The following is a 17199-nucleotide window of genomic DNA, read 5'->3' on the forward strand; positions in this document are numbered from 1 at the left end:
AACACGGACTAGGTCAGCATTTCACTCAAGGACGAAACATTCATGTTTTAATAAAGAAAAACATTGACATTTCATCGAATGTTGATGTTTGAGTGGTCTCCATTTCACTCATGGTGAAAACATCGATGTTTTAGAAAAAAAAATATCGATGTTTGAATCAGAGTGCAATGCATACTTAATATGTGTTTCACTTCATCAAAAAATCGATTTTCATCAGATAAGCTAAATACTTATTATCAGAAAATTGATGTTTTATTTTATCGACAACGATGTTTTATTTCATTTTTTATTTGAGCTTCATCATAAAATAAAACATCAATGTATTATTAAAGTAAAACATCCATGTCAATGAAATAAAATGTCGATTTTCTGATTATAATAATGCTACTTGAAATAAAAGAAATAAAACATCCATGTTTCGCTCTAGCAAATCACATACTAAATCTGTATCTCTCAAAAATCAATGTTTTTTTATTTTTTATTTTCTATTATGAATTTCACCCAGAACAAAGTGCAAGCTAAGGTCCTGTTCGGCAGACACATGGAATTGAAAACGGACTTGGAATATGGACTAAATTGAACTGTCTGTTACTGTGTGCGTGGAAAGAAAAAAAAAATTCAGTTTTGAACAGGGCCTAAGTTGTTTTCCCATGCACACAGTGACTGTGTCGAACAGGGCCTAAGTCTGCGTTTATGCTAGACTTCAAGTTTTCATGGAAATAATACTGCTTTTTTTATTTTTTAAATGCTACAAATGAAACAAATTAGAGAATCCAATTGCAGATATGCCCATGGACTACTTTTGGTTAAAAATTACCATTCAAATTCAAATAGCTCTTTGAAGATCACATCATTATCTAACTTTTCAGAAGGAATATGAAACTTTTTGAATGTCGTATGCTATATCTTTACTTGAAGAATGCTTTTGAAACTCGCTTTTCCTTGTAACAGGTTTTAAATTATCATTTTTTTAAAAATTTTGTTGGTTATTTTTGGACTAATCGAATATGTCAGACCCAAATTAGAAATCTTTCTTGTAAAACATCAACGTGTACATCCAATTCGTTTGTCTTGAATTGAGCAGATTTCATAGAAAAAAACAGGCATTCTATTTTATCCAATACTGAAACAGAACATACGGTCAATGCTTCAATTATCTAAGGTAACATAATATTTCTGTTTAGAAGCGAACTGTCAGATTGGAATCCGCACGAATATTAAAGGGCCATTGTGCATTCCACCTCAGACCGCATTGGTCAGATATCTGATCTGACCGTTCAAATATAAAGGGTAATATCTTGTTACCTCAGAGCACCTGTACTGATGAACCAGTCAAGGATTAGTGTGTTGCATGCATAGTCCACAACAGCACGAACTACTGGAGAAATTACCTCCTGGATTTGGTCTATTCCTAGTGGTGCACAATACAAACTGAAATTGGGTCCCCACTACTCTACCACTGTTCTTTCGGATCAATTTGTATATATCCCTGCTCGCCGACATTTCGCTCTCTCGACTCGCTGTCATAACTTTCTATACTTCCTGAGTATCAAAAAATATAGCGACTCATATAAATGTGAATTTCGACCCGTTTCACATTTATATTGGAGATAATCTGCCACAATACATATAACAATGGTCTCTCTATCCCATCGATTCACCGCAAGCCGGAAGTTGTTTCGTAGACCAGTTCTGAATGTGGATCGTCTTGGTTTGAATCTGGAACGTAAATCTTTGCAAATCCCCCGAGTGAACCAGGTCCATTGCAGAATTCTTCCCCTTCCCTCTCTCTCTCTCTCTCTCTCGTGCGCTTTCATTCGTTCTCTCCCTCTTCACTCCACCAAACCAAAGCAAGACGTTGCTGATATCTCTCTTCAGTCAGATCCCATATCGACTCACAAGGCTACACCTTTTTCAACTTCTTTTTTCCGATCTAGTTTGATGCTTCACCACCGAAGGAGAGGGATCTAGCGGTGGGGCTGATTCGCCCTCTGGATCCCGCTGATTGCACCACCGCCGCTGGATCCGGTATACTAGACGGCGCTAATTTGTTCTTCGAAGTCTTAATTTGAGCTGAAATTTCAGTTTTCGCCTTTCTGACATGGCGGGTGGGCCCGGGAGTTGGGTTGCGTCGTACACCGGCATGTCAACTGATAACATAAAGGGGCTTGTACTGGCGCTTTCCTCTAGCTCTTTTATTGGGGCGAGTTTTATTGTAAAGAAGAAGGGGTTAAAGAAGGCTGGTGCATCTGGTATCAGAGCAGGTTTGTTTTTTTCTTGCCCATTCCACAATTATTGCTCTCTGGTTTCCATAGTATGGATCTGATAGCTCTAACATTAGTATGTTGGTGCTAGGCCCTTCAGTTCAGTTCTGATGTACCCTTTTGTCACTGTTCTCATGCTTTCTTAATTTGGAGATCTGTTGTTAATGGTTTATATGCAACAGTTAGTAGTACCATTGTAATAACTAATAAAAAAGTTTATTACTCACTGCATATTTGGTGGTCCATATATGTTCAATGAATCAAGGGCTTCAATGTTTCTTGTAAATTGTAATGCTGTGTGGTTTAATTTTTGGGAGGGCTGTCTTTTTGGTGATATTGAAGATTAGTCAAGTAAGGATTCATTTATATTGGTAACTTAATAACTTCTATCTAGAATAATTGTTGGGAGCTGGGAATGGTGGTTTATCTTCCCATTTGATACATACTCATATGTTATAGTGAACAAAGTGCTAACTTTTTCAAAGTTTAATTAGGAGCTGGTGGCTATTCATACTTGTACGAGCCACTGTGGTGGGCGGGAATGATTGCAAGTGAGTGCTCACCTCTTATGCTAAGAAACTTCTAAATTTTCAGCACATATTATTAAACAGAAATTTATTCTGTATATACATAGCATATAGGCTTGATTAGGCTTTTAATATTTTGCAGTGGTAGTTGGTGAAGTTGCTAACTTTGCGGCATATGCATTTGCTCCTGCTATATTGGTCACTCCTCTGGGTGCTCTCAGTATTATCATCAGGTTCAAATTTGCAATTTGTTAGTGCTTCTTTCATATGTTAACCAAGTTTTTTGTTTTGCCTGTTATGGATAGAATTGGTACTGGTATGAGCGTCCACTGTTTTCTTATGGTTTCCAGTCTGCTCCTTTGGTTTCTCTTGGCTTGTTCATTTAACTTTAATTGTGCAATTCAAAGTAACTAAGGCTATATTGGTCAACTGATTCTAATCTGAGTTTTGTGTCTCAAATATATAAAGGGGATTTGAAACTTAATTACAGACCATTATTGTTAATAGGGTGAAGTTGGACTTAATTTATGCACTTTACAGTAAGGTATAAAGTTTTCAAACTTTTAGTTGTTGAGTTTAGAAAGACCCTATTTGTGAATTTATTTGCTGTCCTGCACCTGAAACGATACAATTAAGCTATGTTGTATGGATACGGGTACGGGCATTGTATCGGAAATGATATGGATACGGCTATACGACAATTTTCAACACGATACGGCAATACAACGATGCAGGTACGGGAATCGATATGGTATCCTATACGTATCGGATACGGGTACGGGACCATATATGAAGTATAGGGGGATAACATAGCAATTAAGAGAATCCACTTCAAAACATCATGAAGCATCAAATTTGCAAAACGAGATGATCTCTTTTATTAAGGTTTGACTGGTTATATTTTCTTCTCCTGGTTGCAGTGCTGCTCTTGCGCATATTATTTTGCGGGAGAGGCTACACATATTTGGAATTCTTGGTTGTGTACTCTGTGTTGTGGGCTCCACCACCATAGTTCTACATGCACCACAGGAGCGTGCCATTGAGTCTGTTGCCGAAGTTTGGGACCTTGCTACTGAACCAGGTTTTCCACTATTCCAATATAACAAAGGAATTAATTAATTAATTACAGTTTAAAACTTAAATTAGGCACATTGTTATTCCATAATTGTGAACTGGATTGACATTTCTCAGTTTTACAATTTACACCAAATCTTTTGTGTCATTTGCTCAAGGATTTATTAAGCAAGGATTTATTAATGATTTTGTGTCATTTGCGATACTCATATGAGTGAATCGATAAATTTCTGCAAAATGTCATAATGTTGCTTTTTTGTTTTGTTTTCCAGCTTTTCTGTTATATGCGGCGGTAGTCCTTGCGGCGGTTTTTATATTAGTTTTTTATATTGTGCCACAGTATGGCCAGACTCACATAATGGTTTACATCGGTGTTTGTTCTCTTGTCGGTTCTCTTTCGGTAAGTGATTCTATCCTATTTGTTTGTTGTAGTAACCTAAAGTTTCGATCATATTTTAATCTTTGGATCAACTTATGTTATAATTTGATAAATTGGCAGGTTATGAGTGTAAAAGCACTTGGGATCGCATTAAAACTTACATTTTCTGGGATGAATCAGTTAATTTATCCCCAAACTTGGATCTTCACAATAGTTGTGTTCACATGCATAATTACCCAGATGAACTACCTTAACAAGGTATATTGCAGTTTCAATGATTCTGATTGTCTTTCTACTTTGATTTGTGTAAACAACGAGTTTTAGATGTCAATCTTTGAATTTGTACAATTTTTTTTTGTGATATTTGTGCAGGCTCTTGATACATTCAATACAGCTGTTGTCTCACCGATATATTATACCATGTTTACATCCCTTACAATTTTGGCTAGTGTTATCATGTTCAAGGTAACCCTCTCTTACAATTATGAACTGTCAAGATATGTTATTTAGTACAAGCAAACGATGTAAGGCTGCATTGACTTATATTTGTTAACATTAATTGCATGGCATTTATTTTCTCAAAAATCGAATGTACAACTGGGCTTGAGAAACTTGTTGGTTTGATTGATACAACAACAACAACAACCAAGCCTTTAGTCCCAAACAAGTTGGGGTAGGCTAAAAATGAAACCCAATCACATTATAGATGCCCATTATTGATTGATATATGTTAAAATTGATTTGAAGACCATTATATTATAGATGCCCACCATTTTACTATTCTGATAAGTAGGAAAGATATTAACATATTATATCTCTTTGTTTAATGCAGGATTGGGATCGGCAAAACCCAACACAAATTGTGACAGAGATGTGTGGCTTTGTAACCATCCTTTCTGGCACATTTCTTCTTCACAAGACAAAAGACATGGCTGATGGTATTATTCTTCTTCTTCTTTTTTACTGTATTTGCATGTTACTTCAAATTTTATCATAGCTTATGAGTACCAAGGTTCATGGTGTTTGTGCAGCTAACACCTGATATTATTATTTTTTTTGGGTCATTAGGAAAATCATACAACGGTTAGACTCAAAGAGCAATTATGTTCCATCTTTTCATATGTAGAAATTTGTGGCACTTGAGAAATTTGTGCTGTGCAGTTGCACAGAGATCATGGGAATTCCAGGCAGATCTGGGCTGTCCATTTTATATTGGACAGTCCCCCGATCAGATTTGGTTCTTACTAAGAAATTTAATCAGGCAGTATGGGCAGGTAGTAGACAGCTATTTGGGCAAATCAGGTCTGGCATGTCTGATCTAAAATGAATGGCTCAAATTTGCCTGGGACCATCTTATGATTTCTGTAAATGAAAGAGGTGCTGGACCCTCTTTTCTTATCTGATCATGTTAAAATTGGACCAAAAGAGTAAATTTTCCAATGAGAGTATTGACTAACGTATCCCATTTTGAAGGACATTTTGGTCACATTTTGAAGCATGCACAAAAATAGAAGAAATCTGTATCTTATGAAGGCTTAGTGTATATTATGAAGAAATCTGTATTGATATATGTTTTGTTAATTAATTAATTTCCTAATTAGCAGGGCTTAGTGGATCACAGTCAATACGGTTGCCGAAACATTCTGATGAGGATGGGTACTTGACAGAAGGCATTCCTCTTAGGTCTCCTAGATCTCCTAGATCAACTTGATCTATACCTTATCTATGAAATTGCGGCAATTGTACTTAAAACTGTTGGATTGCCTATATTCATTCATTGGATAATACAGCCGAAAATTTTTTACAACACTTTTTCCTTGTTAATTTAGGCCCAACAAATGAAAGGTGAGAGTTTTAGTTATCTCCCCTCTGTTGTATTATTTTAGAGACAATGGTAAATCAGATCTTTTGGGGAAAAAATATGCCAGCTATACTAGTATTACTACTACGAACTGTAACATAGCATTTATAAGTTTTAAGAATTCATTTTGAGTTTTCTTGGGAACATGCGAGAGTTCTGGGATTCGTTCTCTGAATTACCAGAGTTTGATTTAAATCCAAAAGTTGGTATTGATGTAATTGATCTGCACTCTTAATCAACAACTTCCCGAGTTGATCTAACCTTTTCAATGGTTGACAACAATAAAGAAACAAAACTCCTAACTAAACCCTAAATAAGACATTAAAACTACTTTTTATACCTCTTGTAAGTTGTAACAATTAAATATGTGGAAAATAGTGAGGAGTGATTGAGTTTCTTGAACCAGCGGTCGTGATCAAGGCCAAGCCAGTAATTAAGTTCAATCCGGATTTCCAATTGGCCCAAAGTAAGCCTAAAATGACATACAACTTTGATTTTGTTGTCTATGATATATGAGGAGGGTTCAAATGCACCCTATCCTTTTTCTCCATTTTCAAAGTCCGAATAGTCAATCCGAACCGTTAGATGCGATCTATATATTAAGATGTGCTTGGAGACCAAATTTTATATTTTTTCGAATTTTTTTACTATTTATTAAGCCAATTTGAAAAATCGCTGATCTAATGGTCCAGAAAATGTAAAATCAGCGATTTTCAAAGTGGCTTAATAAATAGTAAAAATATTTCAAAAAATGTAAAATTTGGTCTCCAAGCACATCTTAATATATAGATCGCATCTAACGGTTCGGATTGACTATTCGGACTTTGAAAACGGAGAAAAGGGATTTAAAAAATAGGGTGCATTTGGGTGCACAAAAATTTGAATGCATTTGAACCCTCCTCATGATATATATACCTTTTCTTCTTTTTTGAAAACTTATATATATCCCTTTTCTTTGTCACCCCCGTAGATGCTTAACCTAGTCCCTGGAAGTACATCGGTTGGCTTCAGACAGGGGGAAACCGTTTTTGGGTTCTTTTACATACCACAAAAATGGGGCAATTCTTTGTTGCATTTCATAAGCAAGAAGCCACCGAAAGTATTGCAACCCCTTCATTACATGCTTTATTACACAATACAAATAGAGCTTTGTTAAGGCAGTAGCACCTAGCATCTTCTCCTCCTAGTTGATCAAACCATAATTTTCAATGGCTAACGACGATCAAGAAACAAAGCTCCTAATGGAATCCAAAATTGACTCCGGCTCTGATTCTGACCACAACTCAGATAACTGTACTGATGAGTGGAGCCTCATGTACATCCTAAACCTAGTTCTCAGTGGCACCGCGCGACTCAATATACTCCTCCCTACCGCCACCATCCTCGTCTTTACAATCTTCGCTCCTCTGTTCACAAATGACGGCCATTGTAATACCATAAATAAATGGCTGACAATTGTTTTCATCTCAGTTTGTGCTGCCTCCTGCATCTTCTTCTCACTGACAGACAGCTTTCGTTCCCCCACTGGGCGCCGTATATACTATGGCATTGCCACATGGAACGGCATTTGGACTTTCAATGCTAGGCTCCGAAGAAGAAGGGTTGCAAATTTGGTGGATTACAGGTTGAGGTGGATGGATCTGTTTCATGTGGTGTTGTCTCTAGTAGCATTTGGTACATTCGCAGCATGTCACCATAATGTGGTGGCATGTTATTACACAAGCGCTCCGAGAAAAGTGATAAACAGTGCACCGCTGGTGGTGGGTTTTTGCGTGAGCATGTTGTTTGTTTTGTTTCCATCCCGGCGAAGGGGAATCGGATATCCATTCTTACTGCGAGGTGACATGGTTCATTTACGACATTAGGTTGAGAAAAATGAACACAATATATTTGTTTGAATTCTTGCAAGCTTGGCAACTGAAGATTGTAATTGAAATTTTAGTCTCATTGCTTTGCTTATTTTCGTTCTTTTTTTAAGACTTTGTTAGTACTTTCGCTCCTAACTTTGAGGAAAAAAAAATATAAATGTAAGTGCAAAACAAATGAAATAATAGGGATGCTCTTTTTACAAAAGAATTATATATATAACGAAGCTGTTAGGGCTTAAAAATTGTTGTGTTGAAATACAAATAAAAAGCTGTACCATAATACAATAGCGAATGGGCCAAGTTATTCAACAACTATTTGTAATAATATCTCAGATCTAGAGTTAATCAGCATTAACAATAAAACCGAATTTTTTTTTTTATATACCATAATAATAAAAAAAAAAACCAAAACATTCCATTTTGGGAGAATTCCACATTTACTCAGGTTGCGGAACCAATTTGTGGCCCCACTTAGCGGGCCGCAGGGGGTGTGTTTCGGCCGCAGATTGACTCTGCGGTCCCTCCCCCACAAATGGGGCTGTAGAGCCAATTTGCAACTCAAGTAAATATGAAATTCCCCTAAAACGGGGGTGTTTTTTTTTTTTTTTAATTATGGTATTTAAAAAATTTCGGACAATAGAAGAAAGAATTAAGGGGATAAACAATAGTTCATACGCAACCAATTTTTTTAAGAATTCTTTTTTTTTTAATACAAGGGAAGAATCAAACCAGACTATTAATTCCACTATCACAACAACTTTTAAGAAACTTCAGTTATGACTTAATTTATTTAATTTATATTCAGCCTTGGTAAGAGTATAATTCAAAAATAATTCGAAATTATCCGGACTAGAAATCTCAGTCCTGCAAGAGAGCAAAAAAAAAAATATATATTTTGGGAAAAATTAGTAAAATTCATGAATTATTCGGGTTTAATTCGGTCAAAATTCGGTCAACCAAAGAATTCGACGTCAGAAAAACAAATTATTCAGATGTAATTCAGATATAATAAGCGAATCTTGTCACTATAATAATGACCAAGGTCTTATATCACATCTCAATCATTGTTCTAATTTTAACGTTTTGAGTGTTTATACGGAATTATGCCTCAATAAATCGGGGGAATTTCATGTATACTCCTAAAAAACACTGAAATTACGTATTTTCTCCTCAAAAATTCATAATATCATATTTGTCCTCATGTTATTAAAAAATATGTAGAATGTTTCAGAAAAATAGCATTCTTTTAATCGGAAGGTTTAGAGTAAACTAACATATGTAGAATGTTTTAAGAAAAATGACATTCTTTTAATTGGAATGTTTACGGGGGTAAATGTATAATTTCTCTACTTTTGATGCTTAAACAAGTATATGCCTAGATGTTACTATGTAAACGTCAGATTTGCTCTCGAAAATCGTTCAATTAGAAAACTAGTATTTTTCTAAAACATGCTATATATTTATTATTTTTTTAATAAAGAATAAATAAATATTTTATGAATTTAAAATGTGTTTTAATTGAAAAGACAATAAAATGAGTAAATTTGTAATTTTTTAAATTTAGAAAGTGTAAATATGGTATTATGAACTTTTGAGGGGAGATGCGCAATTTTTATTTTTAGAGGTAAACAAGAAAGTGCCCCGTTAGAAAAAGGGGAAAGTCGGCGCGCTATATATATGCGCTCTCTCTGCTCTCCTCTCTACTCTCACCGCTCTCTCTGATATCTTCGCTCTCTAAAAAGATATCTGCGCTCTCTCTCTCTGTTCCGGACTCTCGCACGCGCATTTTCGCATTTCTTTTCGCTACGCCAGATAATAGATGGAGAAGGATACGGAGAGGTGGCGCCGTGCATTGAGCGGAGATTTCGATTCCGAAATTGTGAGTCGAATTTATCTTTCCCAATCGACCTTCTGTGTAGTAAAACCTCTATTTTGTTAACTTTCTTTGTCTTTTCATTTTCTTTTAACAAAAATACTGGATTTTTATTAGGACGCGAGATTGCATCGAATCTTGGGTCACTTCGCTAAGCAATTTGAGAATTGCACCACGTTGTCAGCAAGAAATTTAGGTAACTTTTTTTTCATATATATTACCTCAATTGGAAGAAGTTTTTTTTTATTTTTCTACATGATTTAAGACAAAGAAACCTCAATTCGTAATTAGCCATTTGACCCATTTATATTAAATCTCAAAGAAGATGCTGCTAAAGATTTTGATTAGCTTCATTGGTTGTTTTGTTTCATATTAATGAGCTTTTGTGTGATTGCCTTGGAATTTCTAAGTATACCATTTGACCATCTTGTATCTTCTTTGGTCCTTGAAATTGCAATTTTCAGGCCCTATGTTTGGTCAGTGGGGAAGTTTTCTACCAGCAGAGCTGAGACGTCCTTCGGTTCTAGCATTAGAAACGGCCTCACATTCAGCTTCTGTAGAAACCAGGGGCCAGCTGGTATGTAGCACTAGCTCTTTGTAATTAATTTTTTCATCCTTTTCTGAAACTTTTAGAACCTTGATCTCTACCTGAGGCATTAATTGAAGACATAAAGAACAAACACATAAGAATCCCCCCTGTTTTCTCCTATCTGATGAGCTAACTCAAACCTTAAATTTACAGGCTGTTTGCGATTTTGTTATCTGTTTTACCATTGAAACTGGTACCAGGCTGTACAATGCTCAGGATGTTCCTCAAGAAAATTGGTTTGAACTGGATTCCCAATATTGGTACACATGCAAACCAATTAGTAAAAGGTATTCTGTAGGTAACACCCATGCGGTCTGCTTCTTACATCTGTAACATTGTTCATGTCAGAGTTCTAAATAGTGTGCTATAGTGTTTTTGGACCATAAAAGCGATGACACTATTGACATTATAGCACGCTATAACGGCGTGGGCATAGCGCCATTTTTTTAGCCATTTTGCTATGACGGGATAAACTCTATTTAAACCTTTGGTTCATGTTGTGATTTTCTATTCTTTATCTGTTTATATACTTGTTTATATGATGCACCCTGAACTGCGTATCAGATCCAGGGAAATGTTACGCACAACACTGTTGACCAGTGGGCCAGACCAGTGTCACGACCATCCCGAGAAATTAAACAGGTATCTTCATGCTTTATTCTCCGCTTTTCTGTTTTCCGATTTAATTTGTATGACACGCATTGAATGAAGGTTGGAGCTATTTTCGAAATGCAGAATGTGTTTCACAGGCCTCCTCTTGCCCCAAGACAAGGGTGTGTTGGAAAGCCAAATCCAGAGAATATACAGGATAAGAGCAAGTTTGTTCAGATCTCAGGGAAAAGGATAAGAGAAGACAATGTTGTTGGCCCTTACCCTAAGAAAAGCAACATGGGAGACTATTCTTTCTCTGGTTCACACCAGATCCCACCTAGTTTCTTACCATCCCCTTCTCATGCTTGCATCAAGCCTGAGACTAGGGATGACAGACAAATCAAGTCATGCATTCTTGTCCCTAATAAGAAGGTAGCGATGGATATAGTGCCCTGCACTCCAAAGGATAACAAAGAACAGAAGGTGCAATTTATCACAGTTGATAATATTTTGAGGCTGGAAGAGATGCAAGGTAAGCTAAAACAAGCAATGGCTATTCATAAAGAAGCAGAGGACTTGGAGCAGAGAGCATATCGTTTCAAGGTTTGAATATTTTCTGTTGTTTTCTGGATAATAGTCTTTTGGAATTGTCATGCATTTAGCTTGTACAGAACACTTATGGTTTATATACTGGTAGGGTTTTACTTTTCCCAGGTTTTGTTTTTTGTTGGTTGTTCCTTCTTTCTTTCTTTGTTTTTTTTTTTTTTTTGCATTTCTTTGTTTCTTCTAGTTTCTGTCAATAACTCTTTCTGGTGAGTGAAGCCCCAGAAAAGCAGACCATACAGGTTTGGTCAGTAACATGGCCTTCCTGTGTTATCTTTGTGTATAGTAGTGTTACAGTGGAACTAACTATATATTCTATTTCAGAAAACTGGTCAGGACAAACTTAGTGCTGAGCTTTATTTTGAAGCAGCAATCAAGTTCTTGCATGCTGCATACCTCTTCGAACCAGTTAACTTGAACGATATAAAGCCTGGAGATGCAGATGAGTCCGTGAAACTATACATCCATGCAGGCAAGATGTGCAAGTAAGTACAATCTTTTTCACAAAGACCTCGTCTTTTAATGCAAATATGGTATTTTCTAAGAGTTGGTACAAAACCAGGAATATTGTCCCTGCAAAACAAAAATATCACGAGTTCCCTTCAAAGAACACCTAAGTACCGATAGATTCCCAATTAATTTAAAATTTTACTTGCATTTCTGCCCTTTGCATAGGCCAACGAGTTATGTTAATTTAAGACAGCTGGTAGCATCCTTTCAACATATTGTTGCTTGCTAGGGTATTTGTGATATTATGGTGATTTTACAGGTTCAATTCATGATGCTTTACATTTTGTAAGGTCTACATGGAAAAATGATATGTTGAGGATCTGAAGGGGAATATGTATAATTGTGCTGATGTCTTATAAAATGAACACCTCATCCCTTGATCCCTACTAAGACAACATTACAATAAATCAAAACCTAGAGATACCCCAAAAATGCACACACAAGTTTATCATAGATGACACATATATGGTTCTAGTAATCAAACTATGTATGGGGTGGTAAAAGTAGTTGATATATGTGGACCTTGTTTTTAGCCTTTCCACGACTAAGTCCTGCAAAGGTTTTGGGTGGCAAGTTGACCTTGTTGTTTTTTTCTAAAAAGGGAGGACTATGCTATTGGCATCTTATGTATTGTGATCTAAATTCTATTTTCTATGAAAACAGATATGTAGCACCTATATTTCAGCATTGGATGCATGTTGTGCCGGCAGGACTTGCTTACAAATGTACGGAAGTGGCTTTTATGAAGGCTGGCTTTTACAAAAACTTAGGCACATCCAAAGACAGTCACAACATTAATATTGCTCTCCGAAACAAACCTCCTGGTATTTCTTTATTTGTTTATTTTGTCAACCTTACATTGTGTTTATTAACCAATAATTGTTATGCTGCCTGGATTATTACTTTGTCAATGACTGTCATAGTACGTAGTTTATATAAAATGAACAGACAAATCCAAAACAATGGAAAATATGTTAAACAAAACAAGCTAAAACAACCCCCATTAGTGGTGATAGGCAGTAGGGATTGTCAAGTGAATATGAAGGGTACTCAGCTCCTGGAAGCAAACTTCTCACATGTCTAATCACACTGGTGATAGGCAAATTTATTCCTTAATTAATTGTGACATGTTATTCTTATTTTCTTCTCCTTTATGTATTGTTTTATTATTCAGGGGAGTTCCTCTCGGTGTTGGGTTCATCTGCCTCCTCCAACATCCCTCCTTCATTATGTAGAGTACTCGATTATGTAAGTTATTCTTCATCCCAACTTTTGGTTATGATGCTGATAAATTCATTAAAGCTTCTTTAATTCTGGTTCGGGTAGAAATTTCAATTGTATTATTGAAATGGCTTTATAATGTTTTTGTTTTTCCCAAATCTTGTGAAAATTAATTGGTCATTACAATAAATTTAGTCGAGTATTTGGTTACTCAGATGTACAAAACTGAATTATTTGATTTATCCAGTTAATCTTTGCAATTTAATAAATTAACTTATTGGCACATACACATCTTTACTTCAAGGTGTCTGTAAGTATGCAACTTACCGGTTAATACCGGGTCAAATTGTATATTTATGTTTAGTTCAGCCTTTTTACAATTTGGGGATGTAGGGTTGCCAATAGGTATATTTATTTTGAGTACAAATCGACATCAAGTTTAATTTTTCTTCATCTATCTTATTTTCCCAGGTCAGTATTATGAACTCTGCATTTGAGGGAACAAGAGGTTATGAGAGAGCTTTTCGTGATGCTGAAAATGGTACCAAGGATATTTCAATTTTGAAAGAAGCATTAAACATTGGTTGTCAGAATATGGAGCTCCTATTGCATACCGTGCAGCGGGCATTAGCATCTAGCCCATGCTGATAGGTGGTCAGCTGAAGTACATATGTGGTATGTATAAGAATTACCCTTTTCCTTTATTTTTTTGTGCCAATTTACGTGATGTCATACAGAAGTTGATCATATACCCCAGTGTTTCTCATTAATATATGCAAGAGAAGGGTTCGGGTGCCACAAGCACAATCTCTCTTTGGAGTTAATACTTTAAAATTTAAATTGTAACCTGGAGTTGATCTTTTCCTTGAAATGTGCATCCACATAAAACTTAATAATTTTTTAGTTTGTTTGGCATATGATCAAGAGGGACATAAAATGAGTGGACCAAGTAACTTTTAATAGATGAAATTTAGTGTATTCATCTTTATTCTGGTTGGACAATGTCATGTTCCATTCAAGGACCGACTTGGGTATTGTGAAGCTTCTGTGAACTTCAGCTCTTGACTTCAATTCTTGTTTTGGCAAGACTGACTTGGTTTAAGCCAGATTATTATCTGAGATTATAGTTTGAGGGGATTTGGTTTAAGATTTTTCTTTTTGGAAATGAATTAAACCTGATTGCTTGTCATAAAGATGTCGATTGATATGGGATTAGGTTAGATTGCATGTCAAGTCGGGTCAGAATTTACTAATCCAATTAAAAGATGGCAGTATGGCCTAAAGTTATAAAAAAGAAACACATCATAATATACCTGATTGGAATGCAAGCTTATGTTCTTTTCGTGTATTTATTTCAGGTTTTACGGATAGTGACACACATTGGAAGGAGCTGTGCTGATTTTTTAGTCGTGGTAGATTATGTATAGACTTCATGATTTGATTATTCTAGTTTGCAAGGGAACATTTATTCTTTTGGTAGATAATTAAATATATTCCTCTGACGTCTCTTCTCTTTCATGCTATGTTATGTATAAATTAAAGTAACTTAGTTGTTTTAGCAATTTTCAAGGGTAACTAACTTGCTTTTGAGTAAATATCTTATCTGAGTAGATTTATAACCATCATGTGCTTATTTAAATTGTAATTGAAACCTAATATTACCTCAGTTGTATATATGATTTTTTTACATATCTCAATTGTTGTCACATAGATCAGATTATTAACAGAATACTTGTCATCTATTTCTGGCTTTACCCTTGTTCTATTAATTTTTTTATGGTACCAATTATCAACTAGAGGCTTTAATGGAACATTTATGATGTTTCCTATTGTAGTATTTGCATTTTATGATGAAGTTTCCTATTTTAATGGAACATTTAAGATGTTTAATTGCTGTTTGCATAATCTTGTGTTATAATTAGTGGTGACAAAATGTGATGCTGTTGTTGTTATGTTCAAATTGATTTTATCTTGCCGAAATATATGCAACTTCTGAAATTCGATTAGAAAGCAAGGAATGGAGCCAATTTCAGAGAAATTGAAAGAACGGGATACAATGGCGTAAACCAATTTGAGAGGTGAAAACACACAAAATCTTAATTTCATTGAACGGATCTTGCTAATCAGTCCTGTGAAGCCATCTCAGCGTCCATGTCAGCTTTCTTTGCTGATATGGGTTCATTCAACAGCTTCTTTCTTTATAGTTTCCAGTTCACGCGCCGGAGGGATCTATCCATTCCGCCAGGTGGGTCCTCTTCTCAGTGATTCAGTCCTTTAATTGCTTCGGTCAATGAATTAATCGCGGGGCCCACTTGCAGCGCCATCAATTTAAATTGGTGCCTGACCGGACACTTGCCCACCATGCCCGCTCTTTCTTTCTTCTTCTCCACTGTGATCACTGACTTTTCCAAAGAAAAGGATGGGGAAGGAGATTTGCAAATCCATCCACAATATTTAAGAATTCTTTTATAAGTCCTTCGGACAAAATCCAATCCAAAGCAAGATCCAAACCGTTCGATCTGCTTTGGGATTGGTGCAAACGATTTAACTGTCCTATAAATCTAAACTGTTCACAAATATTTTGACACCAATCAGACGATTTAGACTCGATTTTGAATATAACTTTATCCAAAACCGTTTGGACAAACACTCCACCCATTAATGTATGCCATAGCTAAATAAAAACAATATAGTTAACATAATAAACACCACCAAGCGAAACGTGATATTAATTAGGAACTTTTTATTTAAAATTATTTTTACTAGTATATTTCTTTTGTTTTAACTTTTAAAAATTTTTGGGTGAAGCTTCTAAATTTTATATCTCGGCTGTTCATCGATTATGTTAAGTTCAAACTGAATTAAAATAGACAAATTAAACTTGTACTGATTTTGTTCACACTTAAATAATTTTTAATAATTTTTCACATTTTTACTGATTTTGTTCACACTTAAATAAACTTAAAATTCAAAAAAATAGTTAATACTGATTAAATGTTACAAGTCATGTCAAGTTTAATGATTGTTGTTGTGACTAGTCATACAACGACATTAATGAATCTAGCTAGTATAATATCAGTGTCATTTTAGCCAATATAACACCAAACTCCAAAATCTATCGAATTGACTTTAAATAGTGAATCCAAACTGATCTACTTTATTAATTGTGCATTTACGTGCAAAATTTATAATTTCAAATTTATTTAGTATCAAATCAAGCGGTCAAATGTGGGAGTATTTAAGTTAATTTTAATGATATTTTTAAAAATATTTTTTACCGCTTGATTTGATACTAAAATAACTTCTTATTTTTTTATGTAAACACATAAATTGATTTGAACGGTTTAAATTAGTTGTTTGAAATATATCCAATAATTTTTGAAGTTGATGTCATATGATATTAATTAATGTTGTACTAATCGGACTCGACATTAATATACATCCCATTATGGATTGTTGTTGTGCCTTACACTGAGCATCCTAGTTTTATCATTTTTTATTTTAGGCCCTGTTATGTACTAATATTGGAAGTGTTATTTAATAATAAAAGAAAATAGAAAGAACGCTGGATTTTATTTATTTATTTATGGTATCGATATATTTAACAAAAAACGAGATTCTAATTTTGGAACCAATTATATATGTATATATTCTAAAATAGTGATTGGATCTTTTAAAAAGGAAAGAGTAACTAGGTTTTTATTAAAAATAGGAATTCTGAGGGTCGGTTTCTAATATTAACATTTTGAGGGTTTATATACGGAATTCTGCCTCATTAAAAAACAAGTTCGGCTGATTAAACGAGCGCGCTCGATCAAACGCAAACCAAAACCTTTGTT

The 17199-nt window shown here is 35.1% G+C and overlaps 3 protein-coding genes across 4 annotated transcripts; all 3 read left to right on the top strand.

Annotated features, from left to right (window-relative positions):
* The first annotated feature begins 1706 nt into the window (after positions 1-1706).
* On the top strand, positions 1707-6249 carry LOC144575482 (putative magnesium transporter NIPA4). Of its 2 annotated transcripts, none has more exons than XM_078325642.1 (9): positions 1707-2264; positions 2759-2815; positions 2934-3024; positions 3712-3872; positions 4138-4265; positions 4365-4502; positions 4617-4709; positions 5077-5182; positions 5849-6249. In XM_078325642.1, the coding sequence occupies exons 1-9, from the start codon at positions 2102-2104 to the stop codon at positions 5953-5955; spliced, it is 1044 nt and encodes a 347-aa protein (XP_078181768.1). In that variant the 5' UTR covers positions 1707-2101; the 3' UTR covers positions 5956-6249. The 2 variants fall into 2 exon arrangements, with proteins under 2 accessions (XP_078181768.1, XP_078181767.1); XM_078325641.1 differs by having other exon boundaries at positions 1757-2264; positions 5846-6249.
* Positions 6250-7112: 863 nt separating this feature from the next.
* Positions 7113-8108, top strand: LOC144575758 (protein DMP2-like). The gene has a single exon (XM_078325991.1). It carries the CDS (start codon positions 7314-7316, stop codon positions 7968-7970), a length of 657 nt encoding a protein of 218 aa, XP_078182117.1. The 5' UTR covers positions 7113-7313; the 3' UTR covers positions 7971-8108.
* Positions 8109-9769: 1661 nt separating this feature from the next.
* LOC144575727 (uncharacterized) lies at positions 9770-15002 on the top strand. The gene is made up of 9 exons (XM_078325966.1): positions 9770-9852; positions 10328-10423; positions 11000-11077; positions 11171-11629; positions 11954-12114; positions 12803-12963; positions 13314-13387; positions 13832-14035; positions 14719-15002. The coding sequence occupies exons 1-8, from the start codon at positions 9793-9795 to the stop codon at positions 14006-14008; spliced, it is 1266 nt and encodes a 421-aa protein (XP_078182092.1). The 5' UTR covers positions 9770-9792; the 3' UTR covers positions 14009-14035; positions 14719-15002.
* The last annotated feature ends 2197 nt before the right edge of the window (positions 15003-17199 follow it).

The sequence above is a fragment of the Carex rostrata genome, chromosome 24 (genome assembly GCF_964058835.1).
Source record: "Carex rostrata chromosome 24, lpCarRost1.2, whole genome shotgun sequence".
In the NCBI taxonomy this organism is placed as follows: Eukaryota; Viridiplantae; Streptophyta; class Magnoliopsida; order Poales; family Cyperaceae; genus Carex; species Carex rostrata.